Here is an 18,993-nt window from a genome sequence, read left to right as displayed (position 1 = left end):
CACGAAATGATTGATGTGTCCTCAAGAATTTTTGCCTCTCTATGGGAATGTGGCGGTCATTTTGTGTAGCTCTGTGTCTGTCTGCAGGGGTTGCGTGCCGCATTCGATCAGATAGCATTCTTTTTACAATTATATACAAAATCAATCATGAGCTATTTTTCTTTGGAGGAGGTGATTCTCTAATGGATAAAAATCTTGTCCAATTCTCATATCGAGGAGTGTTTTGTAATGCTACCTTCAGCGTGCGACACGTGGCCTGAACGAATTGTGTGGATGAGGCTGATTTGCACCATTTCAGCTAGCCAAACCCGTTTTCCTTACCGGATCGCTCAGAACCCGCCTGGATATGTAAAACGAAACCCCCAAAAATTTCTTTCCCTCTCGTCCGACAGTTCATCTCCCCATTCCATTTTCGAGCTTCAAAGGTCTAAAACCAGAATGCATTCATGGAGATTTTGTGCTTTCTTCAACATCTTTGAAGAGAATGCGCTTGCCCAGCTTGTGAGAAGAAAGGTCCAATTCGAAGATTTCAAATTGCATTGTTCTTCACTTTCCCTCTCTCGACGAATGACGATTTGAAGATTCACTGATCATCGACGATTTGCGGATTCAGACGAACGAAACCCAGATCTTGTAGGTGATTGAATCAGACGAGTTTGCTATTGCCCTGTGCTCTGCGATTTGGGGATTCAGACGAACGAAACCAAAGCTATTATGGATCATTGGAACTTTCATCTCTCTGATCGACAAAGCAAAAAAACGAAGGATTGAGATTCTTGGGAGGGTTATTTTTGGCAATTCAAAGGAGGAGATTTTTGACGTTTGAGTTCTCCTCATTAGGGCCTAGGGGTGTCAACTGGTGAAGATTTTACGGCCCCACACCATGACTCGTAGGTTAAGGCATGGACATATTTCTATTTGGTTGATTGGTTATTGATCTATAATCAAGCTAAATCTTGTATCAGGTTGTTTTACTAGTCGGATCATCCGATGAATCGATCAATCCGATATTGGACTTTAACCGTATAGATAGACCAATGTAGACCAACATTTGACACTCCTACTCATAACCACCTCTACTCCGCCAAATAGAGAACTTTCTTCCTTTCTGTTTTAACTGCATCAAAATTTTCTTCCTTTCTATTTTACCCAACATAGAAACTTTTTAGATGGTATTAATGAGAAACAAAAATTCTCTATATATAAGGGGTTTATCAGAACCATTTGCCTTAAAAAATAGGGGAATATCCATCCTAATAAACACGTGTTATAATGTCTTGATTCCAGGGTTTAAGAGGGTAAAATCACAACAGTTATAACAAAAGAATAACGAAAAAGGAACCGAGTACCTGAGGAAGCCAATTTTTCGGCTAAGATCCTCATTTGTCGAAGTGGGAAGTGAGCGATCGCTGGCAGCTGCTGAAGCGCACTGCCGACTGGTATGAATGATTTCTTATCGAATTTTCCCAATTTCGTTTCATTTCCTTCTCAGAGAACCCTTCGGTTAGAATATTTAATGATGTCGAACCCTCCCTACCTCACCGCATGAGCAGGCCATTCTAAGCTTCTTCTATAGGCTTGATCTGTGACTGAGAACACTTTTCCCGTTCTCTTGTTTGAATGCAATCGAGGGTCAATTGATCAGACAGAGTATATTTTGGGGCGAACTGAGAGAACGGACTTCCACTTTTGAAATTGTTTGCAGGTTTGTAGTTGCACAACTTTCAATCAGACTGATGTGGAATCTTTTTTTATATTGTTTCAGCTATTGTAGATTTTCCCTACTTCTCTTTATTCCAATAAAACTCGCGCCTTTTCTTGCAACAATTAAAGAGAATGGAATCCGACGGAAAATTAGGTTGGAGATGCATCGAAGCTTATGTCTTCCAGGATCTCCACCGAAAATTTTGGATGCCTCACTGGATAACCAGAAGAGATTTTGTATTTGTCTGTCTATCAAGTACTGTTCATGGGTCTCTACCAGAAGCTTTTTAGGCATTCTCTCAGGTGCTTCTTGTAGAAGATCAAACGATTGAAATTGCTGCACCTATTGATAAGGTTGAATTAGGGGACATCAATGAAAACATCAAGGAACCCACAACAATCCGACTAGAAATGGACACAGAGAGGGCCAGAATCGGTGTAACAAAAGAAATTGAATTGTAGCAGCGCATGGTTATCCAAACACCTTCTCCATTCTGGACCACCTTACCCAATAAAATAACCAAACCCTTTCTCTTTCTAACCCAGAAACCGACTGAATCTCTTTCTAAGAAAGAGCAGAAATGCTTTCGGTGAACTTTTAGCAAAGAGAGCTAAAGTTTCTTAATCCTATTACGTTGTGCTTGACAAACTAAAATGCATTATTTTCACTGTTATATTTGATATTAAATATTTCAGATACATGGTTATATCAGTTTTTGCCTACTAACATACTGTAAACAGACTCTATGTATTCTTCCCCCTCTCCCCAACCCCCCAAGCAATGAAGAGGGTGGCACATGCGATTTTTTCTGTTATAGTGTATAGAGGTGTTATGTACATACCTTATTTCAATGAAAATAATATTTCTTGGAAAATTGATTTGTGGTTATAAAATTTATTTTGTATTTTCTTTTTTATTTTACATGATAACAAAGCATAATTTGGTATGTTTGAATGATGAAAGGAACATTGGAACATATAATGGGTTTAGTATCCTCAGTAGGTGGCATTTATATGATTAAGCAAGATATGTCACTTTTTCCCCTCCAGAAAAGAACATCCAGAAAATTAAATTGGAAGTTTTCTTTTGCTTTTAAAACAATTTGGTTAAAGTATCTTCGGTTGGAATAAACTGAGCCAAAGTTTAAAATGCCATACCCAAGTTGTACTTTTGCTCAATATGGTGCACATCACATGTATTATTTATGATCATATATTTTCTCAAGGCTTACCATCGTATATATGTCATGTTGAGCTGATCATTATGGTGGGTTTGCAGTTTTCTCAAATTTATTCATGTGCACATGCACTCTCCCTAGTTGAGCTTGCATATTTGCATTATACTGGAGTTGACATAGCTCTGATTCTATACCTCCCTCCCTGTTTTGTTCCCTTCAATCGCAATCAAAATCTCCCCTTTCTTCTGCTTTGTATCCTGCTTTGAACAGAAAGAAATGGCTGACAAACCAAGCCGAGGTTTGGTGTTGTATGGTGATGGGTTGGTGCGTCTAATTTCTCCTTCGCATACCAATATGCATTCTCTTGCGGCTCGGGGAATATGCGGCTTCTTGTCCCTTCCACATTCCCTTGATGCAGGTCTGCACGTTCTCTAACCTTCTCTCCTTTCTCTCTTTCTTCTATGAGTGATGAATTTGTTTTAAGCTTTTAATACAGTATTGGAGCCAATCAAGGGACCTGGATTGTGTTAATGTCATTGTTTGACTTTCTTTTTGATCTGTTACTCGTAATAAAACCATGTGGAAGAGTGGGTTGCAGGGCTGAAGAACAAAGTCAGAACCATGCTGATTGAGAATCTAGGCAATAATTCATGAAGAGATGGCCAGAAAAATAAAAGAAGGGGGGGGGGGAGATGTAAGAACCTATGTAATTCATCATTGACTTGCATTCTTCAGGAATTTCAAGTTAAATTGATCACTTCTTGGTTGATGTGCTCAAAAAATCCATTCATACCCAAACTTGATGCCGTGGCTGGAGCGCATGACTACCATGAGTTGATTCAACAACTCTTCATTCTCCATTTCAGGTTTTGTAAATGCTGATCAGTAACTCCACAAATTGAATGAACATATTGCTTCAGTAATGGTAATGGTAATGCCACCTGGGGTGAGAAGACACACATTGATTGTTTTTAATGAGCTAGTTATATTGCTTATGTGTAGGGTAGATGCAACTTTTGTTGGAGACAAAATTCAGACTTAAACGACTCACAAGTTGCGGATCGAGCAATTACGGATGGGTGAGGTGCTGCCGAATGACCCGGGGGGGCGGCAACTGCCGGAGATAGGGAAGCAGTTGCGTATTGTTGATTTCTTCAGGCCTATGTCCAAACCGGCCGAAGGGGTGGAGCAGTTGGGTGCTGCGGTGCAAGCCGATGGTGTTGGTGGCCTCTCTAGGCCTCCTTTGGGGCATTCGTACGCCTAGGCTGTGGGTGGGTCGTTGCCAGTCTTGGCCGATCTACCAGACCCTATCAAGGCTGGTAATTTTACAAAGATTATTATACCCCAAGAGGCTTACGAATCTGAACTTCAAAATTTCAAGAATGCCTTGATTGGCAGAACCAACTTTCGGTTTGTTACGTTGGATGATATAAGGGGAGCATGCAGATCTGCATGGCAATTAGAGGGAAGGGTGATGCTATCACCGATGGGGAAAGGTTATTTCCTGGCTAGATTTGAGAAGCAGAGCGATATGGCGGCTGTTTGGAAACGTGGTACAATGAGGGTGGGGTCCCAGGTTGTCTCTTTCCAGCGATGGCGACCGAGGTTTAGTCCACACGATAAGACGCCGGCGACGAAATTGGTCTGGATCAGATTCCCAGATCTTCCACTTGAATACTGGAATGAAAAAATACTATTCTCCATGGCCAAAGCTGCGGGAAGGCCTGTGGCGATTGATCGGCGGACCCAGCGACTGCTGTTTGGGAACTTCGCTAGAGTCTTGGTAGAAGTTGACGTGGAAGGTGATAGAACTGGAGAAATCCAAGTGGAGCATTTAAATCCTGGTTCCAGCGATCCTTTCTAGTTCCAACAGGGTATTGTTTATGAAGATGAACTGGAGTGGTGTGCCTTGTGTAAACGAGTAGGGCACTCATTAGAGAAGTGTCGTGTTCAGTGTAGTTCTGAGGAAGGTGATCGGGATGCTGCCACGAGAGGTCACCGGGATGTTCCCACCATCGAGGGGAAGGGCGGCCGGCGAAGACGACGACGATCTAGGATGCATCATTCTCGGTCATGCTCGGCTCATGAGAATCGTGACAACTTTGGTATCCTTCCTAATGAGGAAGATCCCAAGTCACACTCACCTTCCTTGGAGCATAATCCACGTCAAGTGGAGGCAGTTTTGGATGCTGTTACCTTATTGGGTGGAGATTTAGTGGGGATTGATAAGTCCAAGGATAATAGAGGGAAGTCGGTAATTGTTGATAAAGCTTTTGCGTTGTTAGCGGACCTGGAGGAGGATTCGTTGGAGTCCAATAATGAAGATATTGGTGCTGGTTTGGTAGGTAAAGATTTGTCTATCCAAGAGGTTAATCATCTTGATCCCATTGTGGATTCTCATACGGCTGTAGATGAGGATGATGGTAATCAATATAAAGAATTTAATGCAACAAGGAATATGGGAGTTATAAGTAATGATGAGGTGGAGATTGAGTTGGGAAAGGAGTCTTTATATTCAAATAAGGAGGGATCTTCTCACGTAGGTGGGTCGGATGGAGTGGATTCGGGCCTAAATATAGGTGTGGGTTCTGCCTGTGCATCCGGGTCAGACGTGGGTGGGTCGGATTATGACCAATTTTATCAAAGAGGAGATGAAAGGTGGGTGGACTCCGGTGTTGGGTCGGAAAAATCGCAATGGCCGCGGGAATGCCCCTCGAGGTGGTCGTGTGGGTTGCCGTATGGCAACTCCAGTTATTGGTAGAACTCGACGTCAAAAGAAGGCAAAGCCTGGTGTTAAAGCGGTGGACATGGCAGTAGATAGACCTCTGGTTGAAAAGGAGACCGCATCTTCCTTTTCACCAAAGGAGGAGGCTCTTTTGGCTCGTGTGGCTTTTGATCGGCCTGGTGTATATGCTGAGATCCCCCGACGATCAAATAGGACAAGGACCCCCTCGGTGCGCCTCGCAGATCCCCCGTAGCCTTGTTTTATTTTTCCTCTCGGGTTTGCGAGCGGCCTGACGCCCTCGTCAATATGGTTTAGGACTGAGTCCCCCCCTTTGTAAGCTTTAGCTTTCTTTGCCAGTATTCTGTCATAGGCTTGTTTGCCCACTTTTATATATTCAATAAAATTTCACTTAAAAAAAGAAAGAAAGAAAGAAAGAAAAGAAAAGAAAAAAAGATGCAACTTTTGTTAAATGACTTCATTGATAACCAAAAATAATAAAAAAGAGAAGTTGAATACACAATCTAAACAACAACAAGAAGAACAATAACACAGACACACTATCACACACAAAATGTAACCACCCAAGACTGTTGGTTGATGACCAAAGTACATAGGTTTCCTTAGTGCACCACTTTTTACCTAGTTTTCCTGCTTGGACATTACTGAAATGAGGTTACATTGAGAACAAAATGATCATAGTGGAGATGAAGGTCTTAATTATGTTGACAAGATGAGAAACCCTCCATGCAGCTCTACTATCAAATATAATCTGACAATTACTATGGTGTAATAGCTCTAATGCAGTGAAGAAGAATAGTTAAGGCTAGGTAACAGTGATATATGCTCCAGTTTAACTGACTCTGCTACGCCAATGGACCATAGAAGACTCGAATCATGTCTACTTCACTATACTGAAATGGACCACCAATACCTGTTGTACGTTGATTGTGAAGGGAACACTCACCAAATCCCTAGGCCAAATTTCAATGGGAGGGGAGGACATGGTAATCTGGAACCAACTGTAAATGATAGAACCAGAGGATGGTCCATGGAAATTGGAATGTGCCAATCTTTGAAGCTGACCAAGCTGCTCTAGGTTTTCTGCAACCATGAATAACCTATTATTTTGCTCCTTCAAGATTCTTCAGGCTCTCTCCAGTAATGTGTCTCCAATTCTACATAGAGCTTGCCTCAGCCCAAATGGAATACAGTAACTAGTAGAAACTCAACATAAAGTGAAGGACATCACTGGGTGACATCAAGGAGACTTGGAGGAGACATAGGAAATAGAGCCAGATCCTTCGCATTACCATGGAAAATGTAGAAGTGATTAGCTGACTTCCCATCTGCCATGGGAGGAGCCAAGACTTTCTAACTTTATCTTATGTTCAGAAATCAATTCGTTGTTGTGCTGCATATATGGCAGCGGAGAAGAAGAATTTAGATGACAACTCTCCTTTTATTGAGAGAATCCAGACATACTACGCATACAGTCTTGGGTGATGAAAACCTCCTTAAGGCCATGAATTAATGAAATGCTACATTCTATTTCCACATTTCTCATTTTATGTGTGAACCCAAACCCCAAACAACCAAGAGGAGTTATTCAGATGCAGTCGCTGTATATTCTCTTCATAACATAGAAAATGGTGCTTCATAGGAGAAGGTTTGTCCATGTGTTTCAAATTTGTAACGGAGATCTGATTAGGTTATTTTCTAATATGACCTAATAATTGCTACTATTTCTTCTCTGCCAGCTCATCGGTTTCAACATCAGATTTGTATGTAGAAGAACTCATTGGAAACGTTTCTTTTCCGTCTTTCTGAATGATTATTTTCTAACATGCCATTGCCAATTAATTTGTCACTGCTTATGATGTCACATTTGCAAAATTATTCATGTAACTGTTAGTACTTCCTGGACCAGGTAGCAAGTGGAGCAATATTAGTTTCAACATAGAATCTAGTGCTTTAGAGAGCTTACATAATCTAGTTTCGAATATGATACTAAAATAAAAATTATCTTGCGACTTATCTGTTACTTTTCAAGCGTACTTGAATTTGTCATGCAGAAACTGAGGATGAGAGAGTGGTTAGAGAGATGGCTCAACTACTGGATTCCGATTATGATTACATCAGCAAAGTAAGTTTCATAACTTATTCATGTCCTAAAGCACAAAACCAGTGAACCTGTTAGCTGATGTACTTTAATTTTCAGGATGGAGAGCATGCTTCCACAATTGAATGTCAGCAAACATCCTTTTTGCCAACTATTTCAGAGAAGTAAAATAGCTTTGGTCTCTCTAAACTTGATACTGTTGCGTATCATATAAAGCAACATCTTTCTGTATTGAACTTCAGGTTCATGGGACTGAGAGCTGCTATTTTGACAACCAATTCAAACGTGAAGTCTTTGGGAAGAAACCTTGGCTTCACAGTGTTTGGTTTTAATGAGTTGACCAATGAATCCTCCCAGGATGTTTTAGTCTCTGAGATATTACAGTTGCTGGGTTTTCATGAGGGAAGGATGTTAGAAACGAGCCAATTTGATTTAGTGTTGGTGCATGTTGGTCATGTTGGGAAGGAAAATGAACTAGATTGGCTCAATGCTTTGGTTGGAAGGATTACGCAAACAGCGCGACCTGGATCAGAAGTTGGTTCCTGTCTTCACTTCTCTATTGTCATGAGCTATGGGGCTGTATCTAATGATGAGGATCCAAATTTAACAATTTTGATCTCACACAAGCAGACAAACTCCAATCTTTCATTGCTCGTCCCTAATCAAAGTTACACTATGAAAGGAGGGAATTTACTGAAAAACATTCGGTAAGTGGAAAGTAAAACTGTCCATTTCTTGGTGTTCTTGCAACATATACTGAAAAACTTCTAATTTCTGTCCTGCAGGCACCATTGTCCAATGTTAATTGCACAGTGGCAGGAGGCTGTAACTCGGAAGGATATGGTTGAGACATTTTCATTCGAGGAATTTAAGGAGGTAAACATTAACTGATATGAAATTTCTAACTAATATGGTTATATTATTTGAATCATGATTATTTCATAATCTATTGAGTAGAAACTTTTACGTTCATCCTCGTTACTCAATTACTGGCCTATCGGGGAATGAAAGGACATTTCCACATTGTCTTATCTGTTGAATGTTTTGTTAGTGTCCATGTAGAACAGTCTAAAATGTGCATTGCTTTCTTCAGCATTCTGACCGACCTTAAATCAGCTAGCATTACTCAAAGAAGAGCTGATGGGGGGGGGGGGGGGGACGACTAAGATTCCAAGGTATTCTGCTAGCCTTTATTGGTGTCATAAGCTGGGATGTATTCGACTGTTTGGGATTTAAGATGAGCATGGTAAGAAAACACAAAAAAGGAGAGGGGCAGGCGGTGCAGATTTTTTTTTGTGCACGTTTCTGGAAATACGCATGCATGTAAATTCAAAGAAATACAGTCACTGAACTGTCTTTAGCTAAAGTTAGCACAAAATGTGGAAGCAATTATTGGCTTTCATATTTACTAATAACTAATTTGAAGTTTATTAAGATTTACAAGCTTATAGAATCTGGATCATAAGTTATGTGAACTTTTAAATATCAGCTACATGTTGCCTGTTGGTTCCAAAATGATTTCTAATTCTTTCATTCCCTTTTCTTTATGTAAAATTTGGGACTATAAAAGGGCCAATGCTCATAAATTAGAGCATAGAAAGATCAAGCAAATAGTATGAATACCTGTACAGATAATGCAGTAAAGCTATCAAGCAAATAGTCTGATCAGCTGTACAGATTATACAGTAAAGCTATTATCTCCAGAAGTAATTTTCCCCCTCTAAGCTCATTTTACTCATCACCATTCCTACTAATGACTGTGGGGCTGTTTCTGTTTTTGTGCATAAAAGAATTGGGAGTATCCCTCAATCAAATTGACCTTTCTATCTCCTCCCCCCCCCCCCCCCCCCCCAACCCTCAAAAAATGCCACAAAGTGTGTGTGTGGGGGGGGGGGGGGGGAGTCGTGGCCAAGCAGGAATAATTTGTTGATGGTTGGGGGATGATAGACTCTAGACCTAGGTCTGTTGGTCTCAACACTCTCAACACAGTTTACCAAATAAGCTAGCTGGCATCTTCAGTAATATATTTAGGGAGAGCTTGGGTACTACTACTACCAATGTATTTATTTGGAATCTATTGTATAGTCTAGTTGTACAGTCATATTCCCTTCCTCTATTTACTGATTCCTTGACTCCTTTTCTGGAGTTGTACTCCTCTCCATAAACACCAAAAAATTGGGTTAGTTGTATCACAAATCCAAGCAGAGTAGTGCACCATGAATTATAAGTAATCTATTTGTCTAAACAAAGATACTGGGTTTGTAGGTATCAATGAATTGCATACTCTCTGATATATGTCTTGCTTTTGTTGCTCTTCGTGCAGCACGGTGCAAACCTTGCTATGCCTGCAAACCGGTTTTTGCATGAGGTAGCATTTAAGATTTGGAAGGCCCCTAAATATGGAGCATGAGGGTCTTCTCGCATATCCAAAATGCTTGAGTAGGAAGTTCAATATCGCCAACCAAATCTAGAACAAAGTAGCTTTATTTATTTATTTATTTTTTCTGTCTAATATCTTTCTATCTTTTTGTCATTCTTAAGATTCTTATCAATGTATTGTGTGATGGAGATCGGAACAACGATACTGCTCAAGTTCCATCGATAAGCTGTTTGCATTCGTTGTATTATTGTAATCAGGGTGCGATTCCTTGCACTTTTATGAAAAGTACTTTGAAGGAAGACCTTAACCTTTAAAAGTAATCTATGGAGTCTATTCACAATTCTATTGTGAACCTATCTGTAATTGTCTAGGGTGCTTTATACCCATTAGTCTTGCACATATCTGTGAACCAAAGATAATTGGTTCCCACATAAAACAAGGATCTGTGGAGCTTCCTGGAATGAAATCTCCATGCCACCAATTTCTGGCTTTTCTCACCATGAAAGTTCTGATCCTTATACTTATCACAGCCATCAAGCAGGAACATAAACCATGTCTGCCTCACCCCTCCATCAATGGGAAGAGCACATAGTTCAACTGGTGTTGCTAATCAACTGCATTGGCAATTACTGTCCCACCTAAAGCTCATGAGATTAATACATTGGCTTTCTAATGATCTGAGGTTACAAAATTGCTGAAGATGGCAAATAAAACTTGTTACCAGAAGAGTTACTTCTATAAATACAGCATGAAGTGGTGGAAGTTAATTAAAAATCTCACTTACAACTCGTTTTGCAATTCAAACCAGGATGAAAAGTGTTTGGTACTTGAGTCATCGGATGCATGAAATACCATTATTTGATCCTAGATCCCAAAATAACTTATGAAGACTAGAGTGAAAAAATATTTCCTTTCATCTATTTATTGGTTGGGTCAAGTAATCTATGTAGTAATGTTTTATAAGCATCCTCAACTGTGCCTTATCCCGACCAAATGGGTCGGTTACATGGATCCTTTTTCTTCAATCAGCTTTATTTAGAGTCATACATGTTACTAGTCCTAAGCTATGAATTTCTTTCCTCACCATTTCTTCTGGAATCATTTATAACATACTTGGGTTTCTTGATTTGAATCAAATCCCCTTTTTGTACTGACACACTCAAAAGCCTCTGTTGCCCATGTCCATGTCACTTCGAACGATTTTCTTGTAACTTATCATGTATCAGAGCTACTCTTTCTGTAGATCACCCAAATTGCTAAACATTTGTGTTTCTAGAGGACCAAGAAATTTTTTTTTTCTCTTACAAGGGTAAATTAGTAGCTGTACTAAATGGTAAAGGTCATTGAAGAATGATTTGCTTTATAAAGTTCATAAGTTGTTGTAAATAGGTGACCCTTTACACAAAAGATCTTACATCCATCTCATAGGTCAAGTTTGAGTCTCATATAAGTATGTAATGTTGAATAAAGTATTGGGATTGAGTCAATCTGGAGATTTCAATTTTCATATCCTTGATTGGTCAAACACTGAATGCCCCATGTTTGGAGACAAATGAGGAAGGGTTAAGATTTTTCTTTTCTTTTTTTTTTTTTGGGGGGGGGGGGGGGGGGGGAGGGATGGGTTAAAGAAAGAATTAGGAGATTAAGTGGTGGAAACTGGAAAGGAAGCAAATGAGAATGAAGTACACATCGCTGAATTGTATGTGGATATGTATGTGATCCCCCACACGACCACACCACAGGACCACAGGGCCACAGTTAGTTAGAAATGATTTTTAATGTCTCAGGCGAGCCAAGACATTACCTGTGGCCTATGGATCATTCCCTCACTTAGTGGACTTTTTTCATATTTCAATTATAAATTAGAAACTCCTTATTTCTTTTATAATTTCAATAATACACTTTCTTCGACCCAAAAAAAAAAAAAAAAATTTTAATATACTTTCTCCAAACCAATTATTTTCTTTCTCATTTCAAACTACAACAGTATATACGTTTCTAATTATATTAGGGAGATTATTATTTATTGGACCTGATAGACCTGCAGATTTGGTTTACAGAGAGTGAGATCTGGTTCTTGAACCCTACCCGAATCAGACAAAATACATGAAAAGAAAGATTTGGAAGCATTTATGCCAGGCTGCCACCTCATTGTCAATTATATAAAACCATGGAATATAGAATTCAGGGCAATGATAAGATTGCTCTATTCGATCTAGTGCTCGTGAGTTTGAGTCAAAAAAACAATATCTTCTTAAAATAGAAATAAAACTGCAGACATTATGGCCTTTGCTAGATACAACCTTTAGATAGGAAGTCCAGAGGGATCAGAGGGGGAAGTGGGTGTAAGTAGGAGGGAGGAGATTCCAAGCAAATAATTTTAATTCTTTCCTCTTCGAGTATGGGTGTCAAAAAAGAATTTTTCTCCTCTCAGGTTTCCTGTCCGGTCAGATTCGTAGGTTCCTCTCATAGGGAGGGCAGAAATGACGACTTCACCCCACCCGATCAATGTGTTCAGGCAAGGAATGAGGTCGTCACTTCCGGCCCCTTATAAGAGGAACCTACGAACCTGACCGGGCAGGAGACCAATCTGATTTTGAACTGGTTGGATTATGTATCAGTTTGGTATTAGTTTTGATTTTAGAAATCGTTAAAAAATCCGAAACCAGCACCGTTAAGATTGACTGAAATTGATTGTATGACAATAATAATTCATCTTTATTTTATATTTTCCCTTTTATATATGAAAAATGATAATAGATTGTTTAGAAGCAGTTTTCTGTTCGGGAGTGTGGCCTACGCCAACACTCCCATGTGTCTATCTCTCTCTTCTTTAAAACAAAAGGGCAGAGGTGTCTTTTCAAATGGGGAGGAGAGATATAGACTCATGGGAGTGCTGGCATAGGCCACACTCCTGGACAGAGAACTTTCTCCTTAGATTGTTTGAAGAAATCGATAACAAAACAAAATCGATCGGCCGATAGCTATTAGCTTCTATTTGACTTTTATAAATTAAAAAACTTATTGGTTTGATTTTGGTTTAACTTGATACATAAAAAAAATTAAACAAAAATGAGAAACCGGACCATCAATTTGACACACTGTCACACAGGTGGAGTGGGGAGAGGGCAATGGACACCACTAGTGTTTCCCACAATGGCAGTGTAAAAAAGAATCTACACACCACACTAATGAGGGTATGAAGAATGATATCATTCACATAGGATCCACATACGGCCCATATGAATGAGAGAGAGAGGAATCTGTACAGGGCAGCGCATGCTTCTTTTTCCCTATATATAATGTCAAAAAATAAGACATACTAAGAGGAAAGAAAAGAGAAACGTAGAGTTATGTGAGGAGTTCATACTTGTTGAAGAGGATGTTTGTTGCTGCCTTGCCTTCCATGCATGATTCCATCTTATATTTATTTATTGGGAAAAAGAATACTACTTGGTCGCGTGATTAACGTGGCTCTTCTGCCTAAACATAGTTTCATCTTGCCCCATAGAAAGACAGAAATTCAGTCCAAATCGATGCTTACATGCACGCTAAGGCAGCGTTCTATCGCCAATGGATACCGCCATGGATATAGTGGAAGTGGATCCACCCAGCGTGCATGTGTTAGGTGTGAGGATTAAGGAATGTAATTAGATACCAAAGTTTAGAAAGAACTTTAACTAGACTTCCTTTAGATTATAATCCTAATTACTAGATTAATGATCTGAGAAAAGTGAGAAGAATATTCAAATAAGGAAAAGGATTCTAAAGGGATAAAGGGAATGAGTTTTTCCCATTTAATTTATATATATATTAGCTGAGAATCACCATGATCACAATGTGGTTTGGTACTCTCTTCCCCAAACACATACACGTTTTTCTTTTGGTAAAATCCCAAATACATACACAGCACAGAGAAAAGAGAAAAGTTTGTTTCTTATTCTTGCTCATCTTTATAATATATGATACTATTTTATCGCATTTTATTAGTACACTTTCGGCTTGCATCATACAGGAGGGATAGGAATATAGGATCATTTCAAAGGAGAAAGAGAGACATAGATACAAGGGGTGTTAGCTCGTTGTACGCGGGGAGTGAGTTCAACATTTTACCATTTATAATGGTATAGAAATAGAGTATTCTATCCACAAAAAAAAAAAACTGATTACGTATTTGGATAATCGGAAATTTGAATTCAATTCTCACCCGTATCTGTTTAGGGGCATCTGTATTTGTCTAGGTATCTGGATCCGAATTTGGATAAAATCCGAAACAAAATCTATCTGTGTCGCAGCGCAACCTGAGCCCAAACACATGGGCTGAATATTTAGGGGGGCAGGGTGATCATTTCGCCCACCCCCATGTGTCTGGGCGCAACCTGCACCCCGGCACAGAGAACATTTGATCTAGAAGGAAATATCATTATTGAAATTTTGACAATTTCTAAAGATGAGGAAAATAACTAAGACGATTCAGAGACATGGATTGTGAACAAATTATATCCGTCGAGGGGAGGAAGGTTTAGATTACACAAATCAAGAATGTAAACAGGTAGTTCAAAATTTGAATTCGATTCATATTTGTATCTAATTAGGAATATTTGTATCCAGATCCAATCACATCCGATTTGTATTTGATCACTTGGTTTTGTGTGGTCTTTACGGAACTGTCTATATAATCAATCGATTAGCTAACAAAAAATGGATGAAAGGACTAGTAATACGTAATAATCAATAACAGGGAGTGCTCCTCTGCTCCCTCTATTCTTACACTGAGAGACTCAAAAATAAATTTAAAAAAAAAAGTAAAGTATCAGGGAAAGAAGGAACCACCAATTATAAATTCACTTGCACCCAATCAGGACTGCACAGTTGGGTCGGCGAGGCTAGTGGATGTGGGTCGTGATCTTTATTGTTAAAAAGCTGCGTACGCCCTACGCGGTGGTATGCTCTTGGTTGAGAGGGTCGGTTGGTCCACACTCCTCAGCCCTCGTGAGTCGAGCCATGACTCATGACCATAAATAGTTTTGCCGTAACGGCGTAAATGAGAGGGCAGTAGTAGTAAGAAAGTAATAATTTTGCAAAAAGTCAATAAGCACTGGAAATGGTAAATGGATGGCTTTGGAACGAACTAGTCATAATTAATGATCATTAATGTTAATGAATAATAATAAAAGATAAAATCTCAACTCCCCAAACTGCCCTTCTCTGTGTGTTTGAATTATTATTATGGAAAAAAGAACCATGAGTCTGCAATCTCGTTCTCGTGCTTTATGCCTTCACTTTAGATAGTAATTAGAAATCCATAACCATATAAAAATAAATATGATATTGACTTTGGTGGCATGCAATCATGGCCATATGGGGATGGACCCATTTATGATTGGGTGTTCTTGTGGGGTAGGCTTCCTAGGAAGAATTAAATTAGAGCAATAAAAAATGTTTTTGCTACGCATACTATGCTCCTTCGAGGTATTTGAAAGCAGAGGAATGCTAGAGCTTATGACACTATATACATATCAACCCTTCATCGATAGTTTTGATCATAGTTAATTCAAATGGCAATCCTCACCTCCAAAAAAAAAACCTTTGTTCTATATTACATATTTTAAATTTAAAATTTTAAATTTTAAAACAGTTCGAAATTTGAATATGACGATAAAAAAATATAGTCAAACATTTGGAAAACGACAATGAACCAGCTTATGTATTATTAATAGGGTAAAAGATCTCTACTTGGTGGTGAATAGTTGAAAAACTAAGTTTTCTGATTCGATTCATCTTTTAGAAAAACTTGATGAGTGATGTTTTTTTAAATTTTTACTATATATGTATAAATTAGTAAAATATTAGAAAAATATAAAAATAGATACAATAATGAATCACATATCAATGCATTTTGAGTTTATACCATTGAATAAGAGAAGGGAGTCAAAGCGTTTGAGGGTTTATTACTGTTTTAGAATATTCTCTTTCCTTTCTTTCTTTAAGTATTCTTTCTTTTTCTCAGAGCATTAGCCGAGTGAGTAGGATTTTAAACCAAAGGAAGTAACCTAGCTAATAAAAGTTCTAAACTTTAGTATCTAATTACGTACCTTAAATCCTCACCTAACACATGCACGTTGGGTGCATGGGTCCACTTCTGCTAATTAAATTAATGGTGGCAGCCGGTAGGGGTGTCAATCGATCAATTCAGGTTAGTTTTAGTCCAGACTTAATCGATTTTGGTCTAATTTGGACTCGATTTGGCATATATAATATGTATACAAAAATTATGAGAAAATACATTTTTAATGAGTTTTGGGTTAGTAAGAGATTCTTATCGATTAGTGTGGCTTCAATTTTGGTCCGGTTTTTTCACCCAGTTTTGGTTCCCACATAGTGGATGCCTTCTGGGTGGCTCACACCCATTCTCGTACATTTTCATACAAAAATAAGATCCAAGCTCCCCTACTATCCCAGTACAGAAAATTATCCTCTCCAATTCCTTAAAGCTCGATAGTTCGATAGTGCTAGGAAGAGATGTTGACACATGGCAGCGCGGACATCCAACAGTCCAACCTCAACATAATCAATGAACCCGTATCGTTAAATATCCAAGCTGTCATGTGTCGATATTTTCACCTAGTAGTGCTACACTGCCGAACTTTAACAATTAGAGAGGATAATAATCCAGAAAACCTGGAAATAATAAAGAAGAATGGAAACGTGCACAGACCAGATTTCCGTTGTAGGTAGACGCAATGAAGACCACCCACCCCAAGGTAGTGGGGGTCCTCTCTCCGTCTCACACTGCAAATATTCTTTTGGTTTTGTGTGTTCTTCACGTAATTGTCTATATATCCCATTGATTAGTTAACAAAAATTGATCAAAAAGTACTACTAATACGTAATAATCAACAACAGGGGTTGCTCACTTGATTCTTATTTCTTACTCCTTTAAAGACTCAAAAATAATAAAAAAACGAAGGAGGAGAAGAAAGCTGCCTGGTCGCATGCCCCTGCACCAGTATAAGGTCAATGAGAGCACACGTTGGGGTATCCAATAGGGAAGGATTATTTATTTTATAAGGAGAAGGATGGACCGGTTATTTCAAGAGGTGTTGTGTTTAGATACACCACCCGAACAAGCAACGTTATTTTTTTCAAAATAAAATTATGTGCAAGTAGCAAGGAGAGACCCACCAAATATAAACTCACTTGCACCCAATCAAGATCGATCATTTGGTTCAACTAGGCCAGTGTAGGTCTTGATTTTATAATTTTACAAAAAAGGGGCATAACTGTCAGGCTATGTGGTTATGTGGTCCTTGGACCAGCATAGGGGCCAAATTGGCCAATAATCATTTTGCCCTTTCTGATCAAACACCATACAGCTTGACAGCTTTCTTTTTCCTCTTCATAGACGGTGACACGCCCTTGGGTCGAGTGATCGGTGACTCGGTCCTCAACTCAGTCCTCTAGACCTTTAGTTCTTTACTTGGTTTTTGCGTAAATGGTAAGGGAAGTAAGTAATTATTATAAAAAGGCAATAATAAAAGCTATGGGAAGAAGTGGACGCTGGTTTCTTTCGAACTGAACTCACTAGTCACTAGCACTCATAATGATCATCAATGTTAATAATAAAATATTAAAATGCCCAAACTGCCCATCTCTTTTTGCTCCAACACCCACACACCCATGACCCACCACACTTGTTGTATTACACAATTACCCAAAAAAAAAAAGTCATGTTATGTATGATCTTCTACAGGAATTAATTGTGGCAGTTGAGTAATCTCATCTCGTGCCTTACGCCTCTATTTTTAATTGTAATTAAAAATCCAATAAAACATAAAATATGAGGATTTGACTTTTTTTGTAGCATGTTATTTATGATCTATCATAGCTCTCTTCCCACTCTCTCTTCCATTTTCAAATAAAAAAATAAAATAAATTTAAATAATATGTTGTGGGAACCCAATCTCCATGGATAGCTCAAATCATAGTTAGTTAATATAAGCAAGTTTAAAAAACTTTATTTGGTATGATGTGTTTAAAAAGATTCAGAATTCAAATGCAACGGTAAATAAACATGGTCAAATATTTTGAAAATAGTAAAAAACAAAAAATATTACTCAGATTATATTAATTAAATAGTAATATATAATGTGTGGGTGATAGATTTCATAATAAAAATTATGATTTTAGTGCCTTTTTTTCACACAAAAAATAGCAAACGCATCTTAGAGTTGTTATAACTTATGTTATTTTTAGGCGTATAGTGAGGATGAATTTAGGATGAATTTGCCATCTTGTTTTTATGTTGTTTTCTAAATTCATCATAACTTTTTAACTGATTATTTGGTCAAAGACGATTCTACCCTTCGACATTTTTTTTGTATAAAAGTAACCTATTAGAAATTACAAGGGGATGAAGGGTATTGTTGCGTTAAGAATTGGGATGGAACGTACCGTTCCTGCAAAGAAGAGAACAGAAATAGAGGATTGGACTGAGCCGGTTTGGTCGCTCTGATGCCTAAGTCAGAACTCTCTAGCAACAAATAATTGTGATTGAATGCAGATGATCATGGAAGGAGATTATCCGGTTATTTATAGGCAATTGGGAGAGTCCTGCAAGCAGTGACGTGACTTAATAGGAAAGGAAATTTCCTTGGTGTGAGTTTAGGAGACTAGGAGGCCATTAGGGCCATCCTGTTTCATTTTCGGGATATGATTTTGCCGCTTTATCGGGATTTGTTATCACACCGTGGTCAGGCCTCTATTAGGATCGGGTCACCATTTATACTAGGTCGGCCCTTTTCCCACCTCGTCCTTCATGGAACTACTTGATCGAGTGCCCACGCCTCGTTCTCTCTGACCTCTCCCCCGATAGGACACATGTGTC

The 18,993-nt window shown here is 38.8% G+C and overlaps 1 protein-coding gene across 1 annotated transcript; it reads left to right on the top strand.

The window, feature by feature from the left end:
• The first annotated feature begins 2,915 nt into the window (after positions 1-2,915).
• On the top strand, positions 2,916-10,241 carry LOC122661006. The gene is made up of 6 exons (XM_043856294.1): positions 2,916-3,300; positions 7,680-7,750; positions 7,826-7,890; positions 7,969-8,433; positions 8,512-8,602; positions 10,050-10,241. The coding sequence occupies exons 1-6, from the start codon at positions 3,159-3,161 to the stop codon at positions 10,134-10,136; spliced, it is 921 nt and encodes a 306-aa protein (XP_043712229.1). The 5' UTR covers positions 2,916-3,158; the 3' UTR covers positions 10,137-10,241.
• Positions 10,242-18,993: the final 8,752 nt, after the last annotated feature.

The sequence above is a fragment of the Telopea speciosissima genome, chromosome 5 (assembly GCF_018873765.1).
Source record: "Telopea speciosissima isolate NSW1024214 ecotype Mountain lineage chromosome 5, Tspe_v1, whole genome shotgun sequence".
NCBI lineage: Eukaryota > Viridiplantae > Streptophyta > Magnoliopsida > Proteales > Proteaceae > Telopea > Telopea speciosissima.
The sequence above is the reverse complement of the archived record's forward strand: the minus strand, read 5'-3'. Positions and strand labels throughout refer to the sequence as shown.

Coding starts and splice junctions, on each gene's coding strand:
- LOC122661006 (XM_043856294.1), top strand. CDS start 3,159: ATGGCTGACAAACCAAGCCGAGGTTTGGTGTTGTATGGTGATGGGTTG. Junction 7,751..7,825: donor ATTATGATTACATCAGCAAA/GTAAGTTTCATA, acceptor TTTAATTTTCAG/GATGGAGAGCATGCTTCCAC. Junction 8,434..8,511: donor AATTTACTGAAAAACATTCG/GTAAGTGGAAAG, acceptor TCTGTCCTGCAG/GCACCATTGTCCAATGTTAA.